This window comes from Euleptes europaea, chromosome 8 (genome assembly GCF_029931775.1).
Source record: "Euleptes europaea isolate rEulEur1 chromosome 8, rEulEur1.hap1, whole genome shotgun sequence".
NCBI classification, from domain to species: Eukaryota; Metazoa; Chordata; class Lepidosauria; order Squamata; family Sphaerodactylidae; genus Euleptes; species Euleptes europaea.
The window spans coordinates 83,221,662-83,247,464 of NC_079319.1; the positions used below are offsets into that span (position 1 = coordinate 83,221,662).

General features: G+C 43.5%; 1 protein-coding gene across 1 annotated transcript in view; it reads right to left on the reverse strand.

The window, feature by feature from the left end:
• Window positions 1–834: 834 nt before the first annotated feature.
• The window catches only part of DNAH5 (dynein axonemal heavy chain 5), a 159,906-nt gene continuing 134,937 nt past the window's right edge, over window positions 835–25,803 (reverse strand). Inside the window, exons 66-79 of the mRNA XM_056854233.1 lie at window positions 22,716–22,959; window positions 21,417–21,531; window positions 19,136–19,326; window positions 18,552–18,673; window positions 17,276–17,425; window positions 14,556–14,801; window positions 13,423–13,642; window positions 11,932–12,137; window positions 9,033–9,236; window positions 8,111–8,326; window positions 7,784–7,996; window positions 6,697–6,849; window positions 4,457–4,688; window positions 835–986 (exon numbers count right to left, since the gene is read on the reverse strand). Of these exons, the coding sequence (XP_056710211.1) occupies window positions 835–986; window positions 4,457–4,688; window positions 6,697–6,849; window positions 7,784–7,996; window positions 8,111–8,326; window positions 9,033–9,236; window positions 11,932–12,137; window positions 13,423–13,642; window positions 14,556–14,801; window positions 17,276–17,425; window positions 18,552–18,673; window positions 19,136–19,326; window positions 21,417–21,531; window positions 22,716–22,959 (2,664 nt within the window). The remainder of the gene's footprint in view (window positions 987–4,456; window positions 4,689–6,696; window positions 6,850–7,783; window positions 7,997–8,110; window positions 8,327–9,032; window positions 9,237–11,931; window positions 12,138–13,422; window positions 13,643–14,555; window positions 14,802–17,275; window positions 17,426–18,551; window positions 18,674–19,135; window positions 19,327–21,416; window positions 21,532–22,715; window positions 22,960–25,803) is intronic.

Below are 25,803 nucleotides of genomic sequence, written 5' to 3' on the forward strand. Positions count from 1 at the left end.
ACTCCTAACATGAAATTATATCTATACTCAACAGAAAGGCAGCAAGGTTTGGAAATCAAAACAAAAGAGGACAGGACTGGAATAATAAAAAGGTGGAGATGGAAAGCAAATCAGCACAAAAAGAGAGGGCAGAGTCTACTTGCACACGTGGTACCTTGAATCATTCTAGCTCAGCACTCTAGAACATTCCTCATGAACTCCAGTCACTGAACTGAAATCAAACGGTGTAGGCATAACCCAAAAAAGGCACTGGCCAGTCCTAAATCCCTCAGATTTCAAAAGGACTTAAGAACATGACACAGCTTCTCTGGATCAGAGCCAGGGAATATCAAATGTGCCGAGAAGGCAGTTAAAAACCTCTTGTCAGTTGAGGAATTTCTGCAAGCCAGGTGTCATTCAGCGGCTAGTTTGCTTAACCTACTCTGGAGAGAAACTCACATTTTATGTGTACAGTGGCACTCTTTTTATGAGTTTTTTTTGTTTGTTCTATAGAAATCACCAAGTATTTGTCAAGTTAAGAGATCACGGTGACAAATAACTTCTCCCTGTCTTTCTTGCGTCACTTAACTTGGCATTACGAAAACGCCAAGTGACAAAAATCCACTAGAGATCAATACAGTAATTGAGCTTCTGGGATCCCGAATTCAGCTTGCCTGTAACACCATCCCATTAAACTTTGAGAGAAAGTAAAAATAGAGCAAAAGGGAAGCTGTTGTCTTTTTAAAAACCTGTGACCTAGCTCGTTCCTTGTGACAGGAATTCCCAAGTGAAGAATAAAAACAAAAAGAATTTACTATTTAAAAACCATAACACATGCTGTTGTTTCTCTGAACATTACTTGACGTCACACAGGAGGGCGACACCACGCAAGATCCAGTGCTCAGGAGGCTGGGCAGTCCGGAGGTCTACTGCAGCAATATAATTCAGATCAGTCCGAACCGGTTTCTTGTATATTGGGCATGAGTACAGGCGTGGATCTCTAGGTGCTAAGGAGATGGAGACAGGAATGAAGGCTCAGAAGAAACTAGACACTTTGCTGGAGAAGACATACAAAATAAAAAATATTTTCTGCAGATATGAATCTCCGTGTCATGAGAACTTTTCACATGGGAGGTAGTCAGAAGAACCTTGGGCTTGGATGTGCAAGACGAATTGTCACATCCCAGCTCAGCCCTCGCACTTGCCAGGCACTGTGTTGTGTGCGATTAAGTCACTTCTGATTTACGGTGACCCTGTGAATCTATCACCTCCAAAACGTCCTATCATTAACAGCCTTGCTGAGGCCTTGCAAACTGAGGGCCGTGGTTTCCTTTATTGAGTCACTCCATCTCATGTTGGGTCTTCCTCTTTTCTTACTGCCTTCAACTTTTCCTAGCATTATTGTCTTTTCCAGTGAGTCTCGTCTTCTCATGATGTGACCAAAGTACAACAGCCTCAGTTTAGTCATTTTAGCTTCTAGGGAGAATTCCAGCTTGATTTGATCTAGAACCCACGTAGTTGTATTTTGGGTGGTCTTTGGCAACCGTAAAACTCTCCTTCATTACCACATTTCAAATGAATCAGTTTTCTTCCTGTCAGCTTTCTTTCCAAGTAGTTGTGGGCAAACAACATCTCTCACGGCTGTCCTGAGGATAAAATCACCTAAGAGGAGCTCAACATCTAATAGTTGCCTATTGGATATTGAATACTAGCAAATATTCACCTATCAGATGTCATGTCCTGTTGACTGCATTGCCTAACACTGAGCAATCCACAGTGTGAAAGGTGGACTATAAATAAAGTTAATAAATAAATGGAAATATCTAGTAACTTTAATAAATCACGTACCTGCAGGTCACAGTGATCACCAGTTAGTTTGCCTCTAATAATAGAGCCCATTAAGCAAACAGTGGTAACCAAAGAACCGGCTGCGTGCCCAAAATAAAACACAATTGCTGTGAAATTCCAGTATTTACTTCATGGGAGATTCCTTTCCTTCAACAAAATGGACTGTTTTCAAGCAAACATCACAAGTTAAATTCCACCACGCAGCACAGCCAGGGCTTTGGGTGTTTGTCTCTCCAGCCCGCAGCCCACTTTGACAGCTGCTTCCCTCTGACAAGGACCCCAGAGGTCCTTCCTCTTCGCTTCCAAAGTTGCTCTTTCAATCTTCTGACTTGTTTGCTCAAGCAGAGCCACCGTCTGTCCATGTAGCTGTCAAGGTTAGAAGCACCGGCAGGCCTGGTTACGGCCCACAGACTGCCCCGAGTTTCCTAAGAAGCGCCTTCTTGCAAGAGCAAGAGGCTTGATTTAAAGCTAAATGACATCTCCTCAAAAAATAAAAAATAAAATCCTTTAAATATTCTAAGCACTGAAAGAGAACACAATAGTTTTTTTCATGCATGAGAACATGGAGCTATCTTACACTGAATCAGACCATCTGTCCATCAAGGTCAGTATTGTCTACTCTGATTGGCAGGGGCTCTCCAGGGTCTCAGGCTGAGGGCTTCCACATTATCTGCTGCCTGGTCCTTTTAACTGGAGATGTTGGAGATTGAACCTGGGACCTTCTGCATGCCAAGCAGATGCTCTACCACTGAGCCACAGCCCCTCCCTTTTCCAGTGTGCTGACTTTTCTTTGTTGCTGACAAGACTCTTAAGCTTCACTTGGGTTTCATCATGGCTGACTGATGCATATGTTCATATTTAGCTGATACTTCATGCATACTGGCAAATATTCCCCAACTGAGGACCTGGCAAAATGAAAGGGAATGGAGGAAAGGCAGATTCTTGGACCAAAGGCCATTTGAACCCATCTGGCTCCAGCCCAGACTAGAACAGCAAGCAAGCCCCCACACACCATCTCTGACAAAAGGACACATTCAGGTCCCGCTGGTCTATTTTACATATCTCCTACTGTTTGCTTTGGGTTTTTATATAGGATAGCTGAAAGTCACAATTAAAAAAAAATACAAGGCTGCTAAATCTTGCTATCATAGTCACTCATATGCCCGATTCCACATGCATGAGCTCATGGGCTTGGGCAGAGTTAAGCAAACCTAATGTGGCATGCTGGAAAAAACAGCAATGCTGGGAAATTTGGAAGGCAGCAGGAAAAGAGGAAGACCCAACATGAGATGGATTGACGAAATAAAGAAAGTTGTGGCCTGCAGTTTGCAATACCCGAGCAAGGCTGTTATTGACAGGATGTTTTGTAGGTCATTAATTTATACAGGTTGTCATAAGTCGGACATAACTCCATGGAAAAGATGGCATCATCATTTATTATAGCCAGGTGGATTGAGGCATGCATCTCTCTAGCTTACCAGTTACGGCACTTTCTGACGTCTGTCAAAGTTTTTTGACTCTGGGTTCGGGTGTGATGGGTTGTGCCTAGTGGGACTAAGGAAAAAACCTGAAGGGAGATGAAAGAAAGTTTGGAAGGAAAAAAAGGTCCCTACTCTGGTCACAGGGGGGAGGAACAGACTCTGAGGAAAGGGGTATTCCTGGCCCAAGTATGGTGAGAGAATTGCTTTAAGTGCTGTGAAGTAATTCCATGGAGAGAAAAAGGAAGGAAGAAGGAAGAATCTCCACACTCCCTAGTTTTAGGCACCAGAGTATATACATGAAGGTTCTGGGAGACTAAGCTACCTTAAAGAATTGGAAATATGGGTTAAGTGAAATAACACCTGTGCTGTACTTGAAGTATAACAAATGATGGGCCTTGGTCTGATCCAGCAGGGCTTTTCTTATTTTCTTATGGCCACAAAAAGCTGCGCAGAACAGTTATAATATTTTCAATGACAGCCGCTGATCTATCAGCAAAATCCAAATGAATAAAAACAAACTATGCTGCATCAGCCAAGCTACAACAAAAATAAGGCTGCACGCAGGCTCTGTCTAAACACTTATATTAAACACACAATCAAATCCTATATATAACATATACAATAGTGAAGGTGGAGTAATTCAAACAAACATACAAACTCTACAACTCATACTCAACATACACATACAAATAATACATTTCATCCATTTCATAAATTGCGTAAACATGCTGGAAATATCTGGCTAGTAACAACAGCCCCAAAGTAATATACGGGTGCAAAGTTCAATGGAACAAGTCCCAGGTCCATAACGCGGATCCCTTCCAAAAAAGGACGGGTACGGAGTCTAGATATTCTTCTGCGTTTCAATAATCTTCTTCAGCTGTCTGTTATAAGATGCAATGGTACAAAAAATTGTCTCATATATGAATCAAATTTGTTCAGACCTGAATACATGAAATGTATTATTTGTATGTGTATGCTGAGTATGGGTTGTAGAATTTGTATGTTTGTTCGAATTACTCCACCTTCACTATTGTATATGTTATATATAAGATTTGATTGTGTGTTTAATATAAGTGTTTAGATAGATCAGTACCAACATAAATAAGGCAGCACGCAGGCTCTATCAGCAGCAGCTTAATACTTACTGTTGCTTTCTGCATATATCCTTATCACGGGCATCATCTCAAAGAGCACCTTGGGTTTCGAGTCTGCGAGCTTCATATTCCTTTTGTCCCACCCAGCTCCTTCTAGGTAGAGGCCATAGACGTAGACTCCTTCTGCAGGAGGAGCGATGACGTCATCCTTCATCCACTTGGTCACCTCGTTGCACAAAACGACGCTGTCAAGGGCCCATCCTTTATTGGCTCGGGTAATTTCCTGTCCAAAGGAATACAGCAATGAAGGTCTGGAAGTGGGATTTCAATGGGCAAAGAGCCAATCATGATGTAATGCCTATAAAGTCACCAATAAGGCCCATCCTGCTAACTGGGAACCAATGAAGAATAGCATTTAGAGCGATGCATTAAAATTTTGGGAGATCTGGGTTCAAATTCACACACTGCCAGGAAGCTTGCCTGGTGGGCCAGACACAAACACTGAATCTAACCTGCCTTACAGGGTTGTGGGAGGATAAAATCTGTGTTGCCCCTGATCCCCCAGAGGAGGAGCAGGCTAGAAATGTGAGAGACAGCCCGACCATCCCTAGATTACTGCAGCTTACCAAAACATTCTTTTTATTTTCTTTTGCTATATCATTTTTTCACATTGCCCTGCTTTACAGACATCTATCCTCACAAGACTCATGACGGGTCTCTCCATCCTAAAGGCTGAAGAACACTCAAGCACCAGCCTCTTGATTGAAATGTGAACTGGCCGCCTTTCATTTGTTCTTGCTTCCCTGAAATTCCAGACACCCCAAACCCAAGACATCTTAGTCGTGAGAACTCAGTCCAAAACAAGGCACTAACCCTAGGAATCCTTCCTGGAAGGCCCAATCACTAGGCCCAGTTCAGATCTTCTAAAGTTTCATTACCACCTGAACAGAAGCCTCCATCTGCTGGCAGAGCTCACGTACTCAAGCCAGCTCTAAGACCAGAACACCGTCCTGCAATCCTTTCTGCTAAGAGAGCCCCGCTGCTGACTCACCTCCGCCCTCTCGGCAGCCTTACTTTCTTTCACTATATTCCAGAAGGAAGCAAAAGAAGACATTGCCTTTCACCCTAAATCTAGCATGAAAAACAGCTGTGTGATTGAGGACAGTAAGCAGTGCAGGGGCTCAATGCTTGCAGAAAAGACGGGGCAGGAGACGACTGCAAGGGACTGTGGCATCTGGGTGAGCCTGTGGTGCTGGCTGGAGCAGTGAGGCGAAGGTTTGCATCTCCATGATGGGCTGTAAAAGGCTACTTTCACAGCTGAACATTAAATGATGCTCAAAAGGAGAAGAGGTGAAGTCTTATGGCCACTTTAATTCCCAGTACAAAACTCAATGGCTCCTGAGAAGTCCAAGGAATAAGTTTTCTGCTCCTTTATATTTCTGATTTTAGCTGCCTGGAGAAACTGACAGTGAATGAGGTTAATCAGGCCTAGCTCTTTCCCAATTCTCTAGCAGCACTTTTGAAGACCAGAGTGTTTGATAGTGAGCATTCTGCACCCTGCTCACAGGTATGCAGGAAAGACACAGGTACATATTATGGAAACCAGAGTAAAGCCTGCCTGGATCATGCACAAGGTGTCCAATCTGAAGATGGCAAAAGGAGAAAAAGGAGGAGGAGAAGGAGGAGAAGAGGAGTAGTAGTTGGCTTTTATATACTGACTTTCTCTACCAGTTAAGGCAGAATCAAACCGGCTTACAATCACCCCTTCCCCTCCCCACAATAGACACCCTGTGAGGTAGGTGGGACTGAGAGAGTGTGACTAGCCCAAGGTCATCCAGCTGGCTTCATGTGGAGGAGTGGGGAAACAAATCCAGTTCACCAGATAACCTCTGCCACTCATGTGGAGGAGTGGGGAATCAAACCCAGTTCTCTGGATCACAGCCCACCAAGGAGTCCACCAAGAAAAGAAACAAAGTTCTCTTGAGCACATGAAGCTGTCTTATATGGTACCAGGCCAGTGGTCTATTGTCTGCTCTGACTAGCATCAGCTCTCCAAAGTCTCAAGTGGTGGGAAAGGGAAGGAAAGGTCTTTGATATCACCTGCTACCTGATCCTTTCCCAAGTAGAGATGCAAGAAACTGAACCTGGACCTTCTGCATGCAAAGAAGACGCTCTCTACCACTGAGCCACGGTTACTCTATCACACTTCTCTATCACTCAGATGGTAAGCAAAAAAACCAAATGTAAATGAGGAAGGGACAGGAGGGTGTTTTTAATCAGCGCCCTTTAACCTGTCTCATTGCAGTTAGAAATCCTTGAGGGTTGAAGAACCCTGTCATCCAAAAGCAGTTTGGCCGCCCCTCAAAAATCCAACAGTGAAACTGGTGGCTTCTTTCAAGAAGCTCAGTAAACCAGAAACCAAGAGTGCTGGAAGCCCACGATGCCTGGAAACAGAAGAGATAAAAAACAGATTTTTAAAACAATATATGAAATTCAATACCATGTGCTTACTGCAATACTAGTAAGGTAAGTGCTGTGCTGTAGCTATAGGGATTTTTTTAATCCCAGAAGAATCTAGAGTTACTAAATTGATCAGTTCATGTTTAAGATACGTAGAATCATAGAGTTGGAAGGGACCACCAGGGTCATCAAGTCCAACCCCCAGTGACCCCAACCCTCCCTGCCCCCGCCATGCAGGATCCCACAATCAAAGCACTCCCGACAAATGGCCATCTAGCCTCTGCTTATACATAAGAACATAAGGAAAGCCATGCTGGATCAGACCAAGGTCCATCAAGTCCAGCAGTCTTTTCACACAGTGGCCAACCAGGTGCCTCCAGGAAGCCCACAAACAAGACGACTGCAGCAGCATTATCCTGCCCGTGTTCCACAGCACCTAATAAAATAGGCATGCTCATAAGAACATAAGAAAAGCCCTGCTGGATCAGACCAAGGCCCATCAAGTGTAGCAGTCTGCTCACACAGTGGCCAACCAGGTGCCTCTACGAAGACCACAAACAAAACAACTGCAGCAGCATTATCCTGCCTGTGTTCCACAGCACCTAATATAACAGGCATGCCCCTCTGATCCTGGAGAGAATAGGTATGCATCATGACTAGTATCCATTTGGACTAGTAGCCATGAACAGCCCTGTCCCCCATAAGAACATAAGGAAAGCCATTCTGGATCAGACCCAGGCCCATTAAGTCCAGCAGTCTGTTCACACAGTGGCCAACCAGATGCCTCTAGGAAGCCCACAAACAAGACGGCTGCAGCAAGACGATCTCCCTCATACAGATGGCAACGATGAAATGCAGGACACACATTACTGATCCTACATTTTTAGCTGCTCTGATTGCGATGGAAATAGTCCTCACCTTCCGCCAACGTTCAGGAATCCTTGCGTCATACATACAGTCCAGAGCATCTCTAAGGTTCTCACTCATGATGATCGTCCCATCGATTGCAAGCTTCAGGTCGATCAGGGTGTTCCTCACCAGAGCGATGATCCTCTGCATCCTGTCTATCTCTTGCCGTAGGAAGATGTTCATGGGCTGGAACGGCCCCATCTGCCGCAGCCTCTCCTTTACCTGAAACAACAATATGTAGAATATACATGTATCAAAAGCATTAAGAAATAATAACTTTATTTAAATCAGGTAATTCTATGGAGAGCCTCGAGGCAGCTCATTTCCAGAGCTTGCCTCAAAGGGGACGTAGTCGGCCGGAAGCTTCTCCAGCATGTCGTCAGCCAGCCGTCCAACCACGGACTCTCTGGTCTCCCCTCCTCCACTGGAGCTGTCTTTCGGCTGGATGCTGAGAATCGTGTCCAGCACGTCTTTGGCAAGTTTACTCTGGTAAGTGATGTCTGCGTTGGGATGGAGCCCAAACACTTCTGGTGTGTCATAAGCAGGCAAGCCCTGGAGAGGCAAAAAGATAGAGAAGGTGCCCTGTAAGATCAGGAAGCTGACACTTGACAGACATTGACAGTTATACAAATAACCAGCCACAGCAATAAGGACTAGCTACATTATGTTAAATTCCCTTTTGTTTGGGGAGGGACTGTGGCTCAGTGGTAGAGCATCTGCTTGGCATGAAGGAGGTCCCAGGTTCAATCCCCAGCATCTCCAGTTAAAGGGACTAGAATGGGGATTTTAACCAACACTCTAACAACAGACAGGGAGAGTATTCTGGAAGACTATGAGGGTCTGTGTGCAATTGTATCTGCAATTGTAAGATAAGTTGGAAAATGTGTTAAATATTAAGCCCTCTCTCAATAGTTTGATTCAACTTTATGTATTTTTTTGTTTTTTTATTATGTTTCTATGTTTGTTATTAAAAAAGGTTTGCTGTTATTGTTGTCTGTTTGGGTGGTGGTTTTCTGCTTGGAAAATTAATTTTAAAATATTGCAATATTAAAGAAGCAAGTCTTCTAGGACACAGACCTCATACAGCAGAAAGGCCTGCATCTGACCAACCGCAGCTAACAGTGCAATCCTAAGGAGAGTTACTCCAGTCTAAGCCCATTCACTTCCATAGGCTTAGACTGGAGTAACTCCACAGGATTGCACTTGAAGCCTCTTCAAGTTTCTCCTCCCAGCTTCCATACGTGCCCATTTTACAGACCTGAATGTACTGAAGATACTGATCCACTGTGGTGCACTTGGGGATACCGTAGCCTTTGTAGAAGGAGAAGTCGTGGGTGAACATGTTTTCACTGAACCAGACTTTAGCAAAAGTGTTCAGCAGCCTTTTGTCGTAGTCGTCCGTAACTCTCCCACCATACTGAATCTCTCCTATCATGTAACGGACTGTATTCCAAGACACCCCCTGAAACAAAAGTTCAAAAAAGCAGATAGTAGCAGTGTGCTAAAATGCATCTTCTCATCAACATGCAACTCTGTACTTCACCAGCCCCCACCACCCAGACCAACAGCAGGATTTTTTAATTTGATCTGAACCGAGTGACCATTTTACAGCCAAAGAAGAGAAGGGTCTGAACATGCCCCCCACCAACAAATGTGTTTCTGGCTATCTCAGTGGAGGGGTCTTGCACTCACAAATTAAAAAAAAACCTGTTTGATCAGCCAAGGTCTGAAACTGACTCTCGCATTGAAACTAACGAAATAAGCAATCTCAGATTGTTTGTGACTATTTCAGCATCCTCTCCTGCACTTGAAAAAACAAAACAAAACAAAAAAAACAGATGGCTTCTGAGGGGAAGGGTTGAATGAGGTGGAAAGACAAGTGGGAGAGAGAAGAAAGAATGGGTGTGGAGAGATAAACCCAAAGCAAGCCTGTGCACAGGTTTAGCAATCGAATTGGGCTCGATGCAGATGTTAACCTCGCAATAAAACAGCATCCTGAAAATGCAGGGGAAATGCGAGGGAGAGCAAAGTGACTTCTAAAGGTCGGAAAAGTCATGCATAATTCCAACGAAGTACCTGAAGTAGTCTGGCGGTGATCACGACGCAAACTACCGAAGAGGAAGAGGACAAGAAAGAAGAAGAGTTGGTTTTTATATGCCGACTTTCTCTACCACTTAAGGGAGTATCAAATTGACTGATAATCACCTTTCCTAGGTGGGGCTGAGAGAGTGTGACTAGCCCAAGGTCAGCCAGCTGGCTTCATGTGGAGGAGTGGGGAAACCAACCTGGTTCACCAGATTAGCCTCCACCGCTCATGTGGAGGAGTGGGAAATCAAACCTGGTTCTCCAAATCAGAGTCCACCTCTCCAAACCACTGCTCTTAACCTATACGCCACGCCAGCTCTAAAAGGCGCTAAAGAGGCTTCATGCTGTTTTCCTCTCCTTGATGTTATCCTCACAACCACTCTGCCTGTGGAGTAAGTTAGCCTCACATTGCGCGATAGCCCAGGGTCATCCAGCAAGCTTCGATGGGAGAGCAGGGATTTGAACATGGGTCTCCCAAACCCTAGTCCAACTCTCTAACCCAAGGGTCCCCACCTTTCTCAGCTTGCAGGCACCTTTGGGAATGGTGAGAGGGGGTGCTAAGCATCACCCAAAAGTCTGTTGCAGAAGGCAGAGTCGAACTCAAAATGGCTGCTGCAAGAGGTGGAGCCAAACGTAATACCACCTTCCTCTCTTTGCAAAGGAATTAAAGAAAGGGAATAAAAAGGAATTAAGGAAGTCCCAAGGAGAGGGATGGAAAAGGAAAAGGGGGAAACTTGAAAGCTTGAAGGGGAAATGGAACCACCCACTGACTGAGGAAAGCACCGGTGCTTACCACTCTTCCTGATCTTAGTGTCTTTGGCTGTTAGTGGGAAACCCTTTCGTTTGAAAGAGGGCAGCCAATAACAAGCCTTCCAGTGGCTCCGCCCACTTTCTGAAGAGCTCTGGGGGCACCAGGGGAAGTACTGGAAAGCACCACAGCACCATGGGACCCATAGCACCCATGTTGGGGAACCTACTCCAACCAGCATGGTGTGGTGGTTAACAGTGGTGGTGGACTCTAATCTGGAGAACCAGCTTTGATTCCCCACTCCTCCACATGAGCGGTGGAGGCTAATCTGGTGAACCGGGTTGGTTTCCCCACTCCTACTCACGAAGCCAGCTGGATGACCTTGGGCTAGTCACAGCTCTCTTAGAGCTCTCTCAGCCCCACCTACCTCACAGGGTGTCTGTTGTGGGGAGGGGAAGGGAAGGAGATTGTAAGCCGGTTTGATTCTACCTTAAGTGGCAGAGGAAGTCAGCATATAAAAACCAACTCTTCTTCTTCTTCTAACCACTATACCACACTGGCTTCCTTTTTTTTATGTGGAATAAGCACTATATAATATATTCCTTTGGATAAATCTGCCCCACCCTTCAAATGGTTCAACCAGCACTATTTCAAGGAGCAAAGGCAGGGAGAAAAGGGTTAACCTTCCCTCAGAAGTCCCTGTGGCCTGTAAACATCCCATCTGAAAGATCAAGGTGTGTAAGGGCATCTTCTTTAAAGCATCTGATGCTTTTATCGTCTCAGGGTTTCTCTGGCACCCTCTGTCCTTACACCCTGGCCAAGGGAGCTCCCCTTAAGTCATCACGACTATCTGCAAAGCGTCAGGAATATATCTTGTCCAAATGTAACACTATTTCAAATATGAACATGCTGTTGATAGAAAATGCCATTAAGTTGCAGCTGACTTATGGTGACCCCATAGCTTTTTCAAGGCAACAGACGACCTGAGGTGGTTTGCCATTGCCTGCCTCTGCATAGCAACCCTGGTCTCCCATCCAAATATTAACCACGTTATGAACATTATCTGCTTAGCTTCTGAGATCTGATGAGATCAGGGTAGCCTGGGCCACCAAGGTCAGGGCAAAAGACATTCAGAGGTGGTTTGCCATTGCCTTCCTTTGTCTAGCGACTCTAGATTTCCTTGGTGGTCTCCCATCCAAATACTAACCAGGGCGGACCCTGCTTAGCTTCTGAGATCTGACAAGACCAGGCTAGCCTGGGCCATCCAGGTCAGGGCATTAACATGCTGCCAGATGGTTCTTTTCAGACAAATGCCACCAAATACCCTTTTGATGTCCACGTCATCCAGATGGTTCTGAACAAACTGCACCGTGGCATTGAAATCAGCTTGGTTGAACTCATAAGGAATATTCCATCCCAGAGGCCCAAATTTCCTTCTTTCCTGAACTGTGGAATGCAGGAAAGCTACGGCATAGAGCATCGGCTTCCACTGGACCATGTTGCTGATATCCAAGAGATCCTGGCTCACACCTGTTAGGCAAAAAAGGGGGAGTTGACAGCCACCACCATAAAATAAGATTGTTACATAGCTTCCTATGAAGCCTAATGAAAAAGCCCTGAACAAAGGTATTTGTGCTCTCTCAAGCTGCTTCCCCCCCTTTCACACAGCAATAAATGGCACAAAAATAATTCCCTAATAATCACAGTACTTGTTTCTATGGTCCCTTCCAACTCTATGATTCTATGATTAATGTTAAATTCTCCCCAACAGATCATTTGATAGTGTTTTTTTGTTTTTTTAAATCCAAGATGTTAAAACTATGACACCCTTCACAACTCAAGGATGTATCCATTTTAGTTGCGTGGAGATGGGGAAAGAATACGGGAAACTAAAAGTTAGAATTCTCCCCCTCAGCAAACCTATAAACAAAATCCCTAAGGAACTAAGTGAAATTAGTGAAATTGTCTAACATCATGCCAGTCATTATCCACAAATGTCGACCCCCTAAAATAAATCCAAACATGCAGTTTTCTGTATAATATATTTGTGCACTGATTTTTGGAAGTCCAAATAGCTTGAAGAGGTCAAGCATCTGGAAGAAAATTAATAGTTGGCAATATTATCATCTAACCATTGTTTCATAGAGCTCCCCACGTTCACTTAGAAGGACCAGCTATAATTTTTATTTATTTTAACCCCATTATGAAGCCTGCTGGGTGATCTTGGGCCAGTCGCAGTTTTCTCAGAACTCTCTCAGCCCACGCAGAGGCAGGCAATGGCAAACCACCTTCCAACGTCTCTTGCCTTGAAAACCCTATGGGATCGCCATAAGTCAACTGTGACCTGACGACATTTTCCCCTACCACCATACCACACTCTTTCAAAGCTCTCAGCAGCTTGCAACACCTATATCAACTCAATTTTCCTATAAAGGTCCTATGTAACTCCCCCACTCCCTCCTATACATTTTGTCTACCCAAAGCTATCATATCAATATCAGATGACCTCATAAAAATGCCTAATCAGACTTTGTGCAAAGTCCTTCTTAAAGAGTTAGGTCTTATAGCAATTTCTACAAACCAACAGGGAAGGTTGATGGTGAATTATGTACAATTATGTACCTATAGCTCAAAACAACTATACTATCACTGATGTTAAAACATATATGCTGGTTACAAAGGACAGAAAACAGTGACTTCTGGTCTTATATATTTTAAAAACTATGGGTGAGCTCCTGAGAAACCCATTGAGATGAACTGGATTGATGCACTTGATGGTGAATTGGAATTTTTTTCAGAAGGAAAGGACGCTCACCTCCATAGGTCCTCTTGAGACCAGCTTTGAGTCCTTGAGGAGGCTCGTTGGTGAATTTAATAGACATCTGAAGAAGCGTAATGGGAAAGTGTTTGTGAACCTCTGTAGTCACCCACAAGCGAAAAGCCTCATGAACATTCTCAGTTTCCACAATGGTGTCCATCAATTCATCCATAAAGTCAAGACCCAAGTGACAGTTCTGAAGAAGGGCCCATCCACCCTAAGGAAAGAAATGGCCTCAAGTGAGACTCAGACCTCCTTTTCCAGTCTCCCAACACATAATGAACTCCAACCAGGGAACAGTATGCTACTGGACACTTTCACAAAAGCAGGATAAAGGAGTTCTCTGGCTGATGAATCAAGATTTGGGTAAGCAAGAACCAATACATTATTTCAATAAGCAACTTGTATATTAAGATCAGTAGTAAATACAGCTGTCAACTAATTATCATATGCATAACACAAACGGACATCACTTCCAATCAGAACTAACAACAGACTATCATCCTGCTGTTTCCGAATATCATTAAAGCTCCTCCAACCATCCACACACAACTGGTTTCAAAAATTACATCCCTGTTATTGTGTTATCACTGGTGATAGTTGGTCGTGTATATGGATCCAGCCTTCAGCTAAAATTAGACAGATTGTACCTTTGAACACATCAACAACCTGGCATCTCTTCCTCTTCCATCTCCCGTAAGATCTAACTCAGTGTCACACTTGGCTTGACATGTTTCCTCTGCACTCTGCTGGCTGCCATTTGTTGGGGAAACAAAACCTACAACATGCCACGCATCTTAGTTTACTAGACATTAATTTACTAGCCATTTGATCTTCATACTCTCTAGTTCCAAATTTAGGCACCTCTGTGGTATAGTTCTTGCTGGGCTAGGAATTGGGAGACGTGGTATCACTCTGCTATAAAGGCTGATTGATTGGTCTTTATCCAGTCACTCACTGCTAGCTTCACCTACCTCACAAAGTTGTCTTGAGGATTAAACAGGGGAAGGAGGAAACCTGAGCTTTTCTGAGGAAGGGAGGGGCAGAAATGTGACACATTTTGATAAGTGTCCATTTCCTGGAAAATGCAAAACCTGACCAGCACTGACACAATTCAGGATAAGTCTTACATGTGCCATAGTCTGCTGCAGAAGTTTACGCGCATGGACCTCTTGACCTTGGCCCATGGAAACATAACGAGTCTCAATCTTCAGTCTCTTCCCCAAAGCAATGATGGAATCAGTTGGATCAGAACCCATGGAAAGGAAGCAGATGAGAGGCGTGCATGGGTCAGATTCCATCCAGGTCTTCTCCAGGTCTAAGATGACTCCTTCAGCATATTTTTCCTCCATGGTATCCTGAATGTATTTCCTAGCCTAGAAGAAAAAATTGAAAAGAACAGTACAGTTTAATTTTTACATTCATCAATATACCAAATATTTGGTTCCTATGAAACATGTCATTATGGGAAGATCTTATGTTCTCAGGTAAGCCAGCCTCCCAATGCCACGCATGTTTCCTACACAACAGGGGCAGAGATCAGTTTTAGGGGAAAGTGGGAAGGTGGGTGGAAGTTGCTTAACTATTACCTTACCAGCAGCTTTCTCTGACTCAAGTGTCTCAATTTCCCTCCTCAACCAGACACTAAGATCAGAAATAAGTTTGGCTTGAAAGAGTTGTGGGGGGAAAGGGGGAAATATCTAACTCTCACCCACTGCTTCTATCTTAAAAGTACACTAAAAATGCTCCTCCTGACTCTGGATCCTCTTTATTCATGACACTGGTAACATTTAAGTATTTATATCCTGCCATTAACTTCATACCCTACAAGGAGACCTGCATGTTGTCTTGAAAAACCCAAAATACAGTATTAGAAAGGCTATATTAGGCAAATCATTGCAGGCACTAAAAGGGGTCCAGAATATTTTTTGAATGTTTTTTGAATGAAGCAATCAGAAAAGTTGAAAACTGAACACACAATAAAACCAGTGTCATAAATTTTAGCTTGGAATAAACAAAATTAATGGATTATATCACACAACAAATGGCAAATTCTGAAAGTTCATTTCCAAAGTAGCATTATTCGTTTCACTCAAATGATATTCTACCTGTATAAACTTCTTACATTTTCCCAAACTATGCATTTGTGGGCCTCCCACGAAATCTTTTGTTACTGGCTAGGAAATATTCAAGCATCCATTTTTATCTCAGTGCTGGAAGAAGAATCTGCTACAATCTTCCAGGGATTTGTGGGTAAAGAAGGAATAAACTCAGTCACTTCCCTGGGAACAGTTAGACAGAGCGGTTCCTCAGTGGAACAGGCTTCTTCGGGAGGTGGTGGGCTCTCCTTCTTTGGGGGTTTTTATGCAGAGACTAGATGGCCATCTGTCAGGAATGCTGATTCTGTGAACTTAGGCAGATCATGAGAGGGAGGGCAAGAAGGGATGAGTCAGTGTTTGGCAATCATGACCCCTTCTTACATGCCCAGGGAAATGCGATCACCACTTTGGGGCCAGGAAGCTATTTTCCTCCAGACCAGATTGGCCAGGGATCCTGGAGGGGGGGTTGTGTTATTTTTGTTTTTTGGCCATCTTCTGGGCATGCAGTAGGGGTCACTGGGGGGGGGGAAGATAGTTGTGAATTTCCTGCATTGTGCAGAGGGTTGGACTAGATGACCCTGATGGTCCCTTCCAACTCTAGGATTCTTTGATTCTAACAACACAGATGTTTACAGATTACAGTCATGATTTCCACAAAGCTGGAGCTTTTTAATTAAAACGGTACAGCCCAAAGCAGCTGATTTGTCCCTTCTGGTTGGCTCCCTCTGCATATGAGGCGTCTCCTGCAGGCATTAGAGGATGTAACACCATCCCATGGTGTGAAAGGTCATTTAGACAAAAAGCCCACAGCTCAGTGAACATACATTTCATATGCACAAAATCCCGGACTCAACTGGTTTTATCAATGAAAAGGTCAGCCAATCACAGGATCGTCACAGGCCTCTTCACAACACTAGAAGAAACAGCGGTCTAACTCAGCAGAAGGCAGCTTCATGTGTTTGCCGGGGCTTGTCACAGTTGATGAGCCCTCCCAAACCTTAAAAAAATAGTTTTGAGTCTTTCCTGACTCCACATCCCCCACCAGCATGTAACTAGAAGCCTTTTTAAATGATGGCAGGAGGAAGAGGAGGAGGAAGAGGAAGAAGATGAGCTGGTTTTTATATGCTGACTTTCTCTACCACTTAAGGGAGACTCAAACCGGCTTACAATCACCTTCCCTTCTCCTCCCCACGACAGACACCTTGTGAGGTAGGTGGAGCTGAGAGAACTCTAAGAGAGGTGTGACTAGCCCGAGGTCACCCAGCTGGCTTCACGTGGAGGAGTGGGGAATCAAACCCAGTTCTCCAGATTAGAGTCCACCACTCCAAACCACTGCTCTTAACCACTATACCATGCTGGCTCTTCATGCAGCTTCATGTGTTTGCTGGGGCTCATCACAGTTGATGAGTCCTTCCCAAACCTTAAAAAAATAGTTTGAACCCTTTCCTGACTCCACATTCCCCACCGACATGTAACTAGAAGCCTTTTAGATGCTGGGAGTAAGCACGGCCTTAGCTTCTTTCCAGTCAATCACAGCAATGTCAAATGAGAACACAAGCAGAGAAAAGCAGTTGTTAGTGGATGGGCTCCACCCACCCCAAGACAATAAATACTTCGGAACAGTTGATTAATACAGTCGGCAGCATCATGAACTCTGGCCACTTCATTATTAAAAGGTTCCAAGTGGTGCACGAGAACTGTATTGATCTGGCAGAATTCATTCACAACCCCTGCCAAAAAGTGGTGCTTACTTGAGCTATGGTTCTGTCAGGGCACCACGATCGAATCAGGAGGAGGCGTCTGAAGCAGTCCAGGGCTTGGTCGTAGCCGCTGGGCATAGGCTCTTCTTCTGGGTTCTCCTTATCAAACCAAATTTTCCACTGTTTTTCTGTCCGTGAGATCTGTTAGGCCAATGGGGAAGGACGTGGGTTACGTTCTGTACACAGAAAGACCTGTCAGGTTCAAGTAGCTTACATGCCTATCCTGGGCATTCTTCATATGCCCTCTCTTATGATGGTCAGCATGGCAACAGATAGGTTGTGACTCTTGCTGTGGTTAAGACCGGTCTTTTATTACCAGAGTGGGCGCAGAGGGCACCTTCACTCTCTGCATTCAAGAAGGTGGCAAGCAGTTTTATTTCACATAGGAAACATAGGAAAACGCAGAGGGAGAGCAAGGTGACCTCTGATGGTCGGAAACGACATGCATATCAAAACAAAGTCTTCGGAGTGGTGACAGCAAGTGAAGCAGCCATGCATAAAAGACCTTAGTATACTGGAATACCAAGCCAGGTCTATGTCCAGAATTCAGATATAGGACACCAAAATGAACACATCCAGTTTCTCCTGAATAACGGAACTATCAAGCGCAAGTTGCTTCCACTCAACTTGTGTTAGTGTGCCTGCACGGTCTTTTTCTGGAGGAAGAGGAGTTGTCTAAACTGTTGACTTATTTTGTATAGGCTCACACCAGAAATCATCTCAACTTGCAAAAAGCACGTGCGACAGGGATTAACAGTTGATGTAAGTTTTATGTCTGACAGTTTATATGCCACTGCCCCTGTAAGACTGAACCATGTGGCATTCTGGGTAATGGAGATGGAAGTTAGCAGACTTCAGTGCTAAAGTGATTTGGATCGTGGAAATGTTTTAGTTCATCTTTGGTTCTTAAGAAACAAAAAAATCAACATTTTCTACACATGCAGCCTTTTTCCCTGAATGGGGGGAGAGGCGGGGGTAACACAATATGAGCTAACATGACCAGTATGGTAGGGTTGCCAGCTTCCATGTACTAGCTGGAGATCTCTCACTATTACAACTGATCTCCAGCTGATAGAGATGGTTCCCCTGGAGAAAATGGCCGCTTTGGCAATTGGACTCTATGGCATTGAAGTCCCTCCCCTCCTCAAACCCCACCCTCTTCAGGCTCTGCCCCAAAAATCTTCAGGTATTTCCCAACCCAGAGGTGGCAACCTTATGGTGAGGCCACCAGAATGCTCATCGATCAGCCCTCTTGTCAGTTACCTACTTGATCAAGAACATCTGAAAATTGTCTGAGTTTACTGAGCGCCACTAAGTTCAGCCATGTCATATCCAGGATCCATTTAGCTGGTTTTGGGGGACAAGCTTTCAGATCCAAAGAGGCACCACCTAAAAGAGATTTGCAGTTCAAAGAGGTTAAATTTTTCTATTCTTAAGAAGTTAGTATTCATAATGTCATACATAAGAGGAATTGTAATATATAATAATGTTATACATAAGAGTTGGTTTTTATATGCCGATTTTCTCTACCTTTTAAGGAGAATCAAACCGGCTTACAATCTCCTTGCCTTCCTCTCCCCACAACAGATACCTTATGAAGTAGGTGGAGCTGAGAGAGTTCAGAGAACTGTGAGTAGCCCAAGGTCACCCAGCTGGCTTCATGTGGAGGAGTGGGAAATCGAACCCAGTTCACCAGATTAGAATCCACCGCTCCTAACCACTACACCACACCAGCTCTCTCTGGATAACACATCACAGAACAAGCAAACCATCTCTTGTGTAGAATTTAAATGTCTACACATGGTGATGACTGAGCAAGTAAAGTCATGCATACTATCTACTGCCTATGACCTTTAATGAGAGTTAAAAACTCTTCGTGCTTGACTCTGTTCCGCTGCAAATCAATCTTCAAGGTAAGCAGTAATGTGAATAGAAACTTGTGCTCCTCATAAAGTCCCCGTGCGGCGTATTTATAGACTTCGTAGGTCATGTGCTCAATGATATTTGCAATTCTCTTGCTTGTAACGGGGCTCTTGACCGACCTACACAAAAAGGCGGGGAGAGAAAATCAAACATCATGTAAGGCTTTTTTGGGGAGTGGAGTTTTTAAAAAGCTTTTTTTAAAAAAAAATCTATAATTTCAAAGCTGCATAGCACAATCCTAAATTACTAGAGAAACAAACTGCAGTGGCCAAATCAACCTGAAACTGTACACTATTCAGTTCACACAGTCCAAAGTAATTCTGACACCACTGGACCTATTTGAGACGATGAGAGAGAATGCCTCCCCATTAAAAGACTGAAAAAATGCAATATTTTGCTCCACACAATTAGAATGTAAGAAAGCTGTGACTAGCCCAAGGTCACCCAGCAGGCTTCATGTGGAAAAGTGGGGAATTGAACCCGGTTCTCCAGATTAGAATTCGTCATTCTTAACCACTACACCATGCTTAGTATACAGTGAGGCTTTAATCTGGTCCTCCTATTTTCCTACCCTTTGACTTGCTAATGAGTTGTTGCTGATGCATGGGCTATCTACCACAGGATTAGTCAAGGCAGCAACCTCTACTATGCAACCCATTGACTCCTTCTACACCAGCTTGAAACTGAACACATATGTTGCATTGCAGGTTGAGTATCCCTTATCCGGACATCTGATATCCAGACTGATCTGAAAACCAGACCTTTCGAGCTGGCATGCGGGCAGATTTCCAGATCTGACTCACATCCACACTGCCCGGCCTTTCCGAAGTCTGAGGAGATAGTTACACCTTCGCTTTCTGATGGTTCAGTGTACACAACATTATTAAAAATATTGTTTACAATTACATTCAGTCTATGTGTATAAAGTGTATATAAAACATAAATGAATTTGGGTTGCATTCCCAAGATTACGTATATGCAAAAATTCCAAAATATTCCACAATACGGAAAGATCCGAAACACGGACCACTTCGGGTATCAAGCAGTCTGGATATGGGATACTCAAACCTGCATTCCTGCCTAGCACCCACATATGCAGTTATCTGAAAGAATGCAGTCCTTTGGTGTGGGAGGTTAGCAGTAGGGTTACCAATCTCCAGGTGGTGGCTGGAGATCTGCCACAATTACAACTGATCTCCAGGCGATCAGTTCTCCTGGAGAAAATGGCCGCTTTGGCAATTGGACTCTATGACACTGAAGTCCCTCCCCTCCCCAAACCCTGCCCTGCCCAGGCTCCACCCCCAAAATCTCCAGCTATTTCCCAACCAGGAGCTGGCAACCCAAGTTAGCAAAGGGGTTGAGCTGAACACTTATCTAATATAACAACCAATAAATCTATGTTTATTATATACTGTGCACAATTGTATTTAAAAACACGGGGCCTAAAATACAGGGTTCCAAAAAAGTACAAACATAGTTGCAAATATTACCAACACATAACAGTTGATGCCAGTACATAAAATGACCAAAATCTGACCAGACGCATATGGATGACCAGTGAGGAAGGCCTGTAAAAGGATGAAATGTGTCTGGTCAGATTTTGGTCATTTTATGTACTGGCATCAACTGATATGTGTTGGTAATATTTGTAACTATGTTTGTTTTTAAATACAGTTGTGCACAATATATAATAAAATAGATTTATTAGTTGTTATATTAGATAAGTGTTCAGCTCAGCTCCTTTGGTTTCTCCTGACTTTTAGGTTGAGTTTCTTTGTTTTTTTTTCAGTTGTAACCCAAGTTAGAGGACATAATCAACAATTTTACAGGAAATCAAACCAAATTCTGCTGTATTCCACCATGTGATAAAAGAAATGATTACTTTACTTATTCAACACCAAAAGAGAAAATTGAGAAGGTGGATACACTGTGAAGACAGAACCATTGCTCAGCGAGGGTTCAATGCATATTCTTCCAACCTTCCTGCCGCCTCTCACAAAATAAGTTTTGCAGATCTTTTTAGTAGTGCAAAAACCAGCAAATCTGTTCAACTAGTGATTATGGACAAAGAAAGAAACGTAGGCACTGCGTCACGCAATGTTGCTTTATTGCCACTTCCTATTGCCTGAACAAAACACAGAATGCAACTCCACGCCTACTGATTACTATGCTCTCTGGCATCAGAAAGATCTCCAGCAATCGCAATGACCTGGCAAGCGAAAGATCAAAGAGGCCCAAGAATTGTCGAAGTGAAGTTTGGTACATGATGTTCACCATGCTCATCTCCGTTATCAGGAAGTAGAGGATGCTGCCTCTTGTTGCCACTGCAAGACAAAACGGAAGGGGGTTCAGTTCAGTTTATTTACAGTCTTTTGACCAGCAAGTATCTGTACAAAATTACAATTTTAAAACCCCAACTGAGGATATCCGTATCTTACTGGCTACATAACTGAACTTTGCCACTGAATAAGTGATAAAAGCATCTTTATCTGAATGGCTAACATTCCTAAAATTTCTGGTCAGCACAGGTAAAATCAGCTGATTTCTAAGCTCAGGAGAATCAAACTGTCTTACAATCTCTCCTTCCCTTCCTCTCCCCACAACAGACACCTTGTGAGGTAGGTGGGGCTGAGAGAGCTCTAAGAGAACTGTGACTAGCCCAAGGTCACCCAGCTGGCTTCACGTGGAGGAGTGGGGAAACCAACCTGGTTCACCAGATTAGAGTCCACCGCTCATGTGGAGGAGTGGGGAAACTAATCTGGTTCTCCAGATTAGAGTCAACTGCTCCAAACCACTACACCATGCTGGCTCTCCAAATGGTGATGGTAGGAAGTCCCGTCAAGTCACAGCTGACTTATAGTGACCCACATAGGGTTTTCTAGGCAAGAGGTGTTCAGAGGTGGTTTGCCATTGCCTGCCCCTGTGTCACAACCATGGGCTTCCTTGGTGGTCTCCCATAACAACACCAACTAGGGCTCACCCTGCATAGCTTGCCCACTATATGTTCCCTATTTTTCTCTTTGTTGCTTTGGTGCATTAAAATAATAATTGCAATATTGATGCTTTAAGAACACACAGTTTCCAATGTGTAATGCACATGGTTGACTGTCAATATGCCATTGATTAGAGATACTAGTCCTGTTCACAAGTACAGTGTACACTTGGTTTTTCTTTATAAATGCAATCAGCAGTTCTCACATTATATTCAATGCATGTACTGCTGAATGTGTGATTGAAGCTGCACATTTATCCAGGTGCTGGATCCTGGTTTCTCAAGTGAATGCTTATTGGCTCTTTCTTACAAACTACTGTACACACATGCATGCAGGATGAATACACATTCATTGTAACATGTGAGCAGGGTTACTATCCTCAAAGAAAATCATGTTGGCATTAGATGCACAAATCCTTTGCTTCACGGTTTCTGATCCTCTCCTCCCTCTGGTCCGGTCATGATTTGGACCACTGCCTAGAGACATTTCCGTCACAAACACCAGGCCCAATTTACCTGGTCTGTATTCCTCCCGAGCCGAGTTGATCTGTATTTCAGTCTCAGCAGAGATCTGTAGCTTCTGAGTCACCTCTTCAGCCGTCCTCTTTGTGTTACTGAGGACGATGATGAGACTCTCGTCTTCCACCAGAGAGCCCTGTGTGCTTGTCAGTCGGTACAGCAAGTTATCCTCCAGTTCCTTCATCTTCCTTTTGTTAGCAGTCACATCTTCCATAAGATCGGTTCGCTCTTTCTCCAGTTCCTGTTAAAGCACACCAGGAAGCCAGACATCAGTGGAATACCTTGTCAAAAGCAGACTCATTATTGTATACGATATAGGGTAGAGTACTCTATGCAGTACTGAAGCTAACATGCATTTAAATGCTGAAGCTGTGCTAGGGGGAGGCCAACATGACTCATTACAGGAGTTATACTTCTGGAGGAAACATATCTTTTTCATGTACAGCTTTGGTCCTGAAAGGCATTTGCCCCTCTCCAAATGCCATGGCAGGTTTGGAACCGGCTTTAATATATTATGTAGAATTCTAGTCATCCAATCTCAAAGAAAGTATCATAGACTGGAGAAGATACAGAAGAAGGCAGTAAAAGGAAAAGTTAAAAAAAATTGAGGTTTTAATTTAAGGGCAGAGAGTAACACAGCAATTTTTATAAAATTATGAGCAGAGCAGAGAGCCTGGCTAGAGAACCACCTTTAGTTAGGGCTGTGAAACAGACGTACCTCTTTACAGAGCATATAGTTAAACTTACGGTGTTCACTGCCAAAAGATGCTGTTGCTAGCTTGGCCAGCTTTCAAAAACAGGAGAAATACATTTGTGGAAGACAAATCTATTCAGAGCTATTGTCCAGAATAACTAAATGGAACCGCCATGTACAGATGCAGTGTACCTTTCAACACCAGCTGACAGGGGCAAACAGGGGAAGTATATCACTTTCATTCCCTACTTGTGAGCTACCTGAGGAATCTGGCTGGTCAGTGTCAGAAAACTGAACCATAAACTTACATAGATCTTGGCAGAGCGGTTCTTACACTCTTTGAAGCACATTAAGAATCTGCCTTATTTATTTACTTATTTATTTACTTCATTTATCCCATGCCTTTTCTCCCCAGTGGGGACCCAAACCAGCTTACATTGTTTGCCTCTTTTGTTTTATTCTCACAACAACCCTGTGAGGTGGGCTGGGCTGACAGTGTGTGACTGGCCTCAGGTCACCCAATGAGCTTCCATACAGTGCAGTGATTTGAACCTGGTTCTTCCAGATCTTAGTGTGACATTCTAATGACTTATGACTGCAAGATGAAGAGAAATGCAACAGTTGGATAACAATCATACCCTGGATTAGCAACATCTGTTCTACCCTCACTCCTCAATATCCTATTTGACTGAGACTCAAAAACTTTCCCATATTCAAAACGCTAATTGCTTCCACCCCCCAGAATGTTTCAACTCACCCTACCTTTCCCCCAATGTTTATTAATTAAAAATTGCACATTACTTTAGTCATACACACCATTAATAATACCATTAAATCAACATAATAATTACAGAAAATTACACCATTAATAATACCATTAAATCAACATAATAATTACAGAAAAAGGGGTATTAGTATCAACATTCAAAACACTCAGAAATTTAAAAAAAGGAATCTGTGAATACTGAAAAGACATCTGCTGTTCTCTAGAATATCTCAAATGATCCAGTTCCAAAATCATGGCCGTTCCAGATATACTCCACACACTGGGACTATTCAGTGTTAACTTCCACAGATGAAAAGAATTTACATCAGCAGAACGGGATTTTCTCACCTTCCCCATTCCACTGGACCCTGACATGTTCCCCAAACAGCTGCTCCTTGATCAACTTTACTTTAATGATACTGTTCCTATGGCCCTGAACAATGTCACACTGAGATCAAAATAAAGAAAAAAAGGAACTATCTAAATAGCCCATAAGAAAATTAGTATTTTCTCCCTGCTCAATGTGTCCATAAGGAATTGGATTCTCTTTCTTTCCTTAATGGAGTGAGGGATCAATCAGACAGTTATTGAATTATTTACCCTTTCATCTCAGTTATCCCACAGTGCGTACATTAACCCATCCTCAGAATTAATGCTTTGTAGAACAACAAGAGCCATGACCTGGATAGCACATGCTAGCCCGATCTCATCAGATATCGAAAGCTAAGCAGGGTTGGCACTGGTTAGTATTTGAATGGGAGACCACCGAGGAAGTCCAGGGTTGTGGCACAGGGTCAGGCAATGGCAAACCACCTCTGAACATCTCTTGCCTAGAAAATCCCATGGGAGTCGCCATAAATCAGTTGTGACTAGGTGTCAAAAAAAAAGGAGATCTCCAATTTTATTTGATCAGGCTATAAAGGAATTATGTTGAAAAAGTTCATTTATAAAAAAAACTTGATGGAGAAGGAATTGATGCAGAAAAAATCCTCCATATAAGTAACTAATAATTTAGTTACATCGTTTATTTACTTCATCTTTGAAGCTAGTGGAACACTAACAAATCAAGAACTCAACAGATGGTTCACAAGAGGGAAGCCCCTATACCAGAATAATAATTTAGCCTTCAAGGATTGGTTCACTTCTATCATTCTAACCTCTGCCACTGGAAAACCGAATGGCAGCAGCCCAATACTGAGAAGCGGGGGGGGGGGAGAGAACCAGCAAGTCTTTCATGTGGCTGATGTGGTACCCAGAAGCACGCAATTCCAATTAGGAATTGAAGTTATGCATGGATGCCCATTTGCACAGGTTTGATAAGCCCCGGAACAAATTCATTTCAAACCTGAGTGGATTGTGGAATTTGGAGCCAACATCACAATTCACCTTAGGTTCTGAAATGGTCTCCTCACCGCTATGGATGGATGGATGACCTCACCAAGCCCTCCAAGAATAGAAGCTAAGGGACGTGCATGGAGAACATCTCAGAGCTGAAACCAAACCTGGACCTGCATTACTTTGTTTTCCCCAGAACAGCCTCACAATCCAATGGAAATGTGTGTCTGATTTCAGTTCTGGAAACTGATCCTGGACATCTTACTCAAGTTCTAGCTGGGATGGGGGAA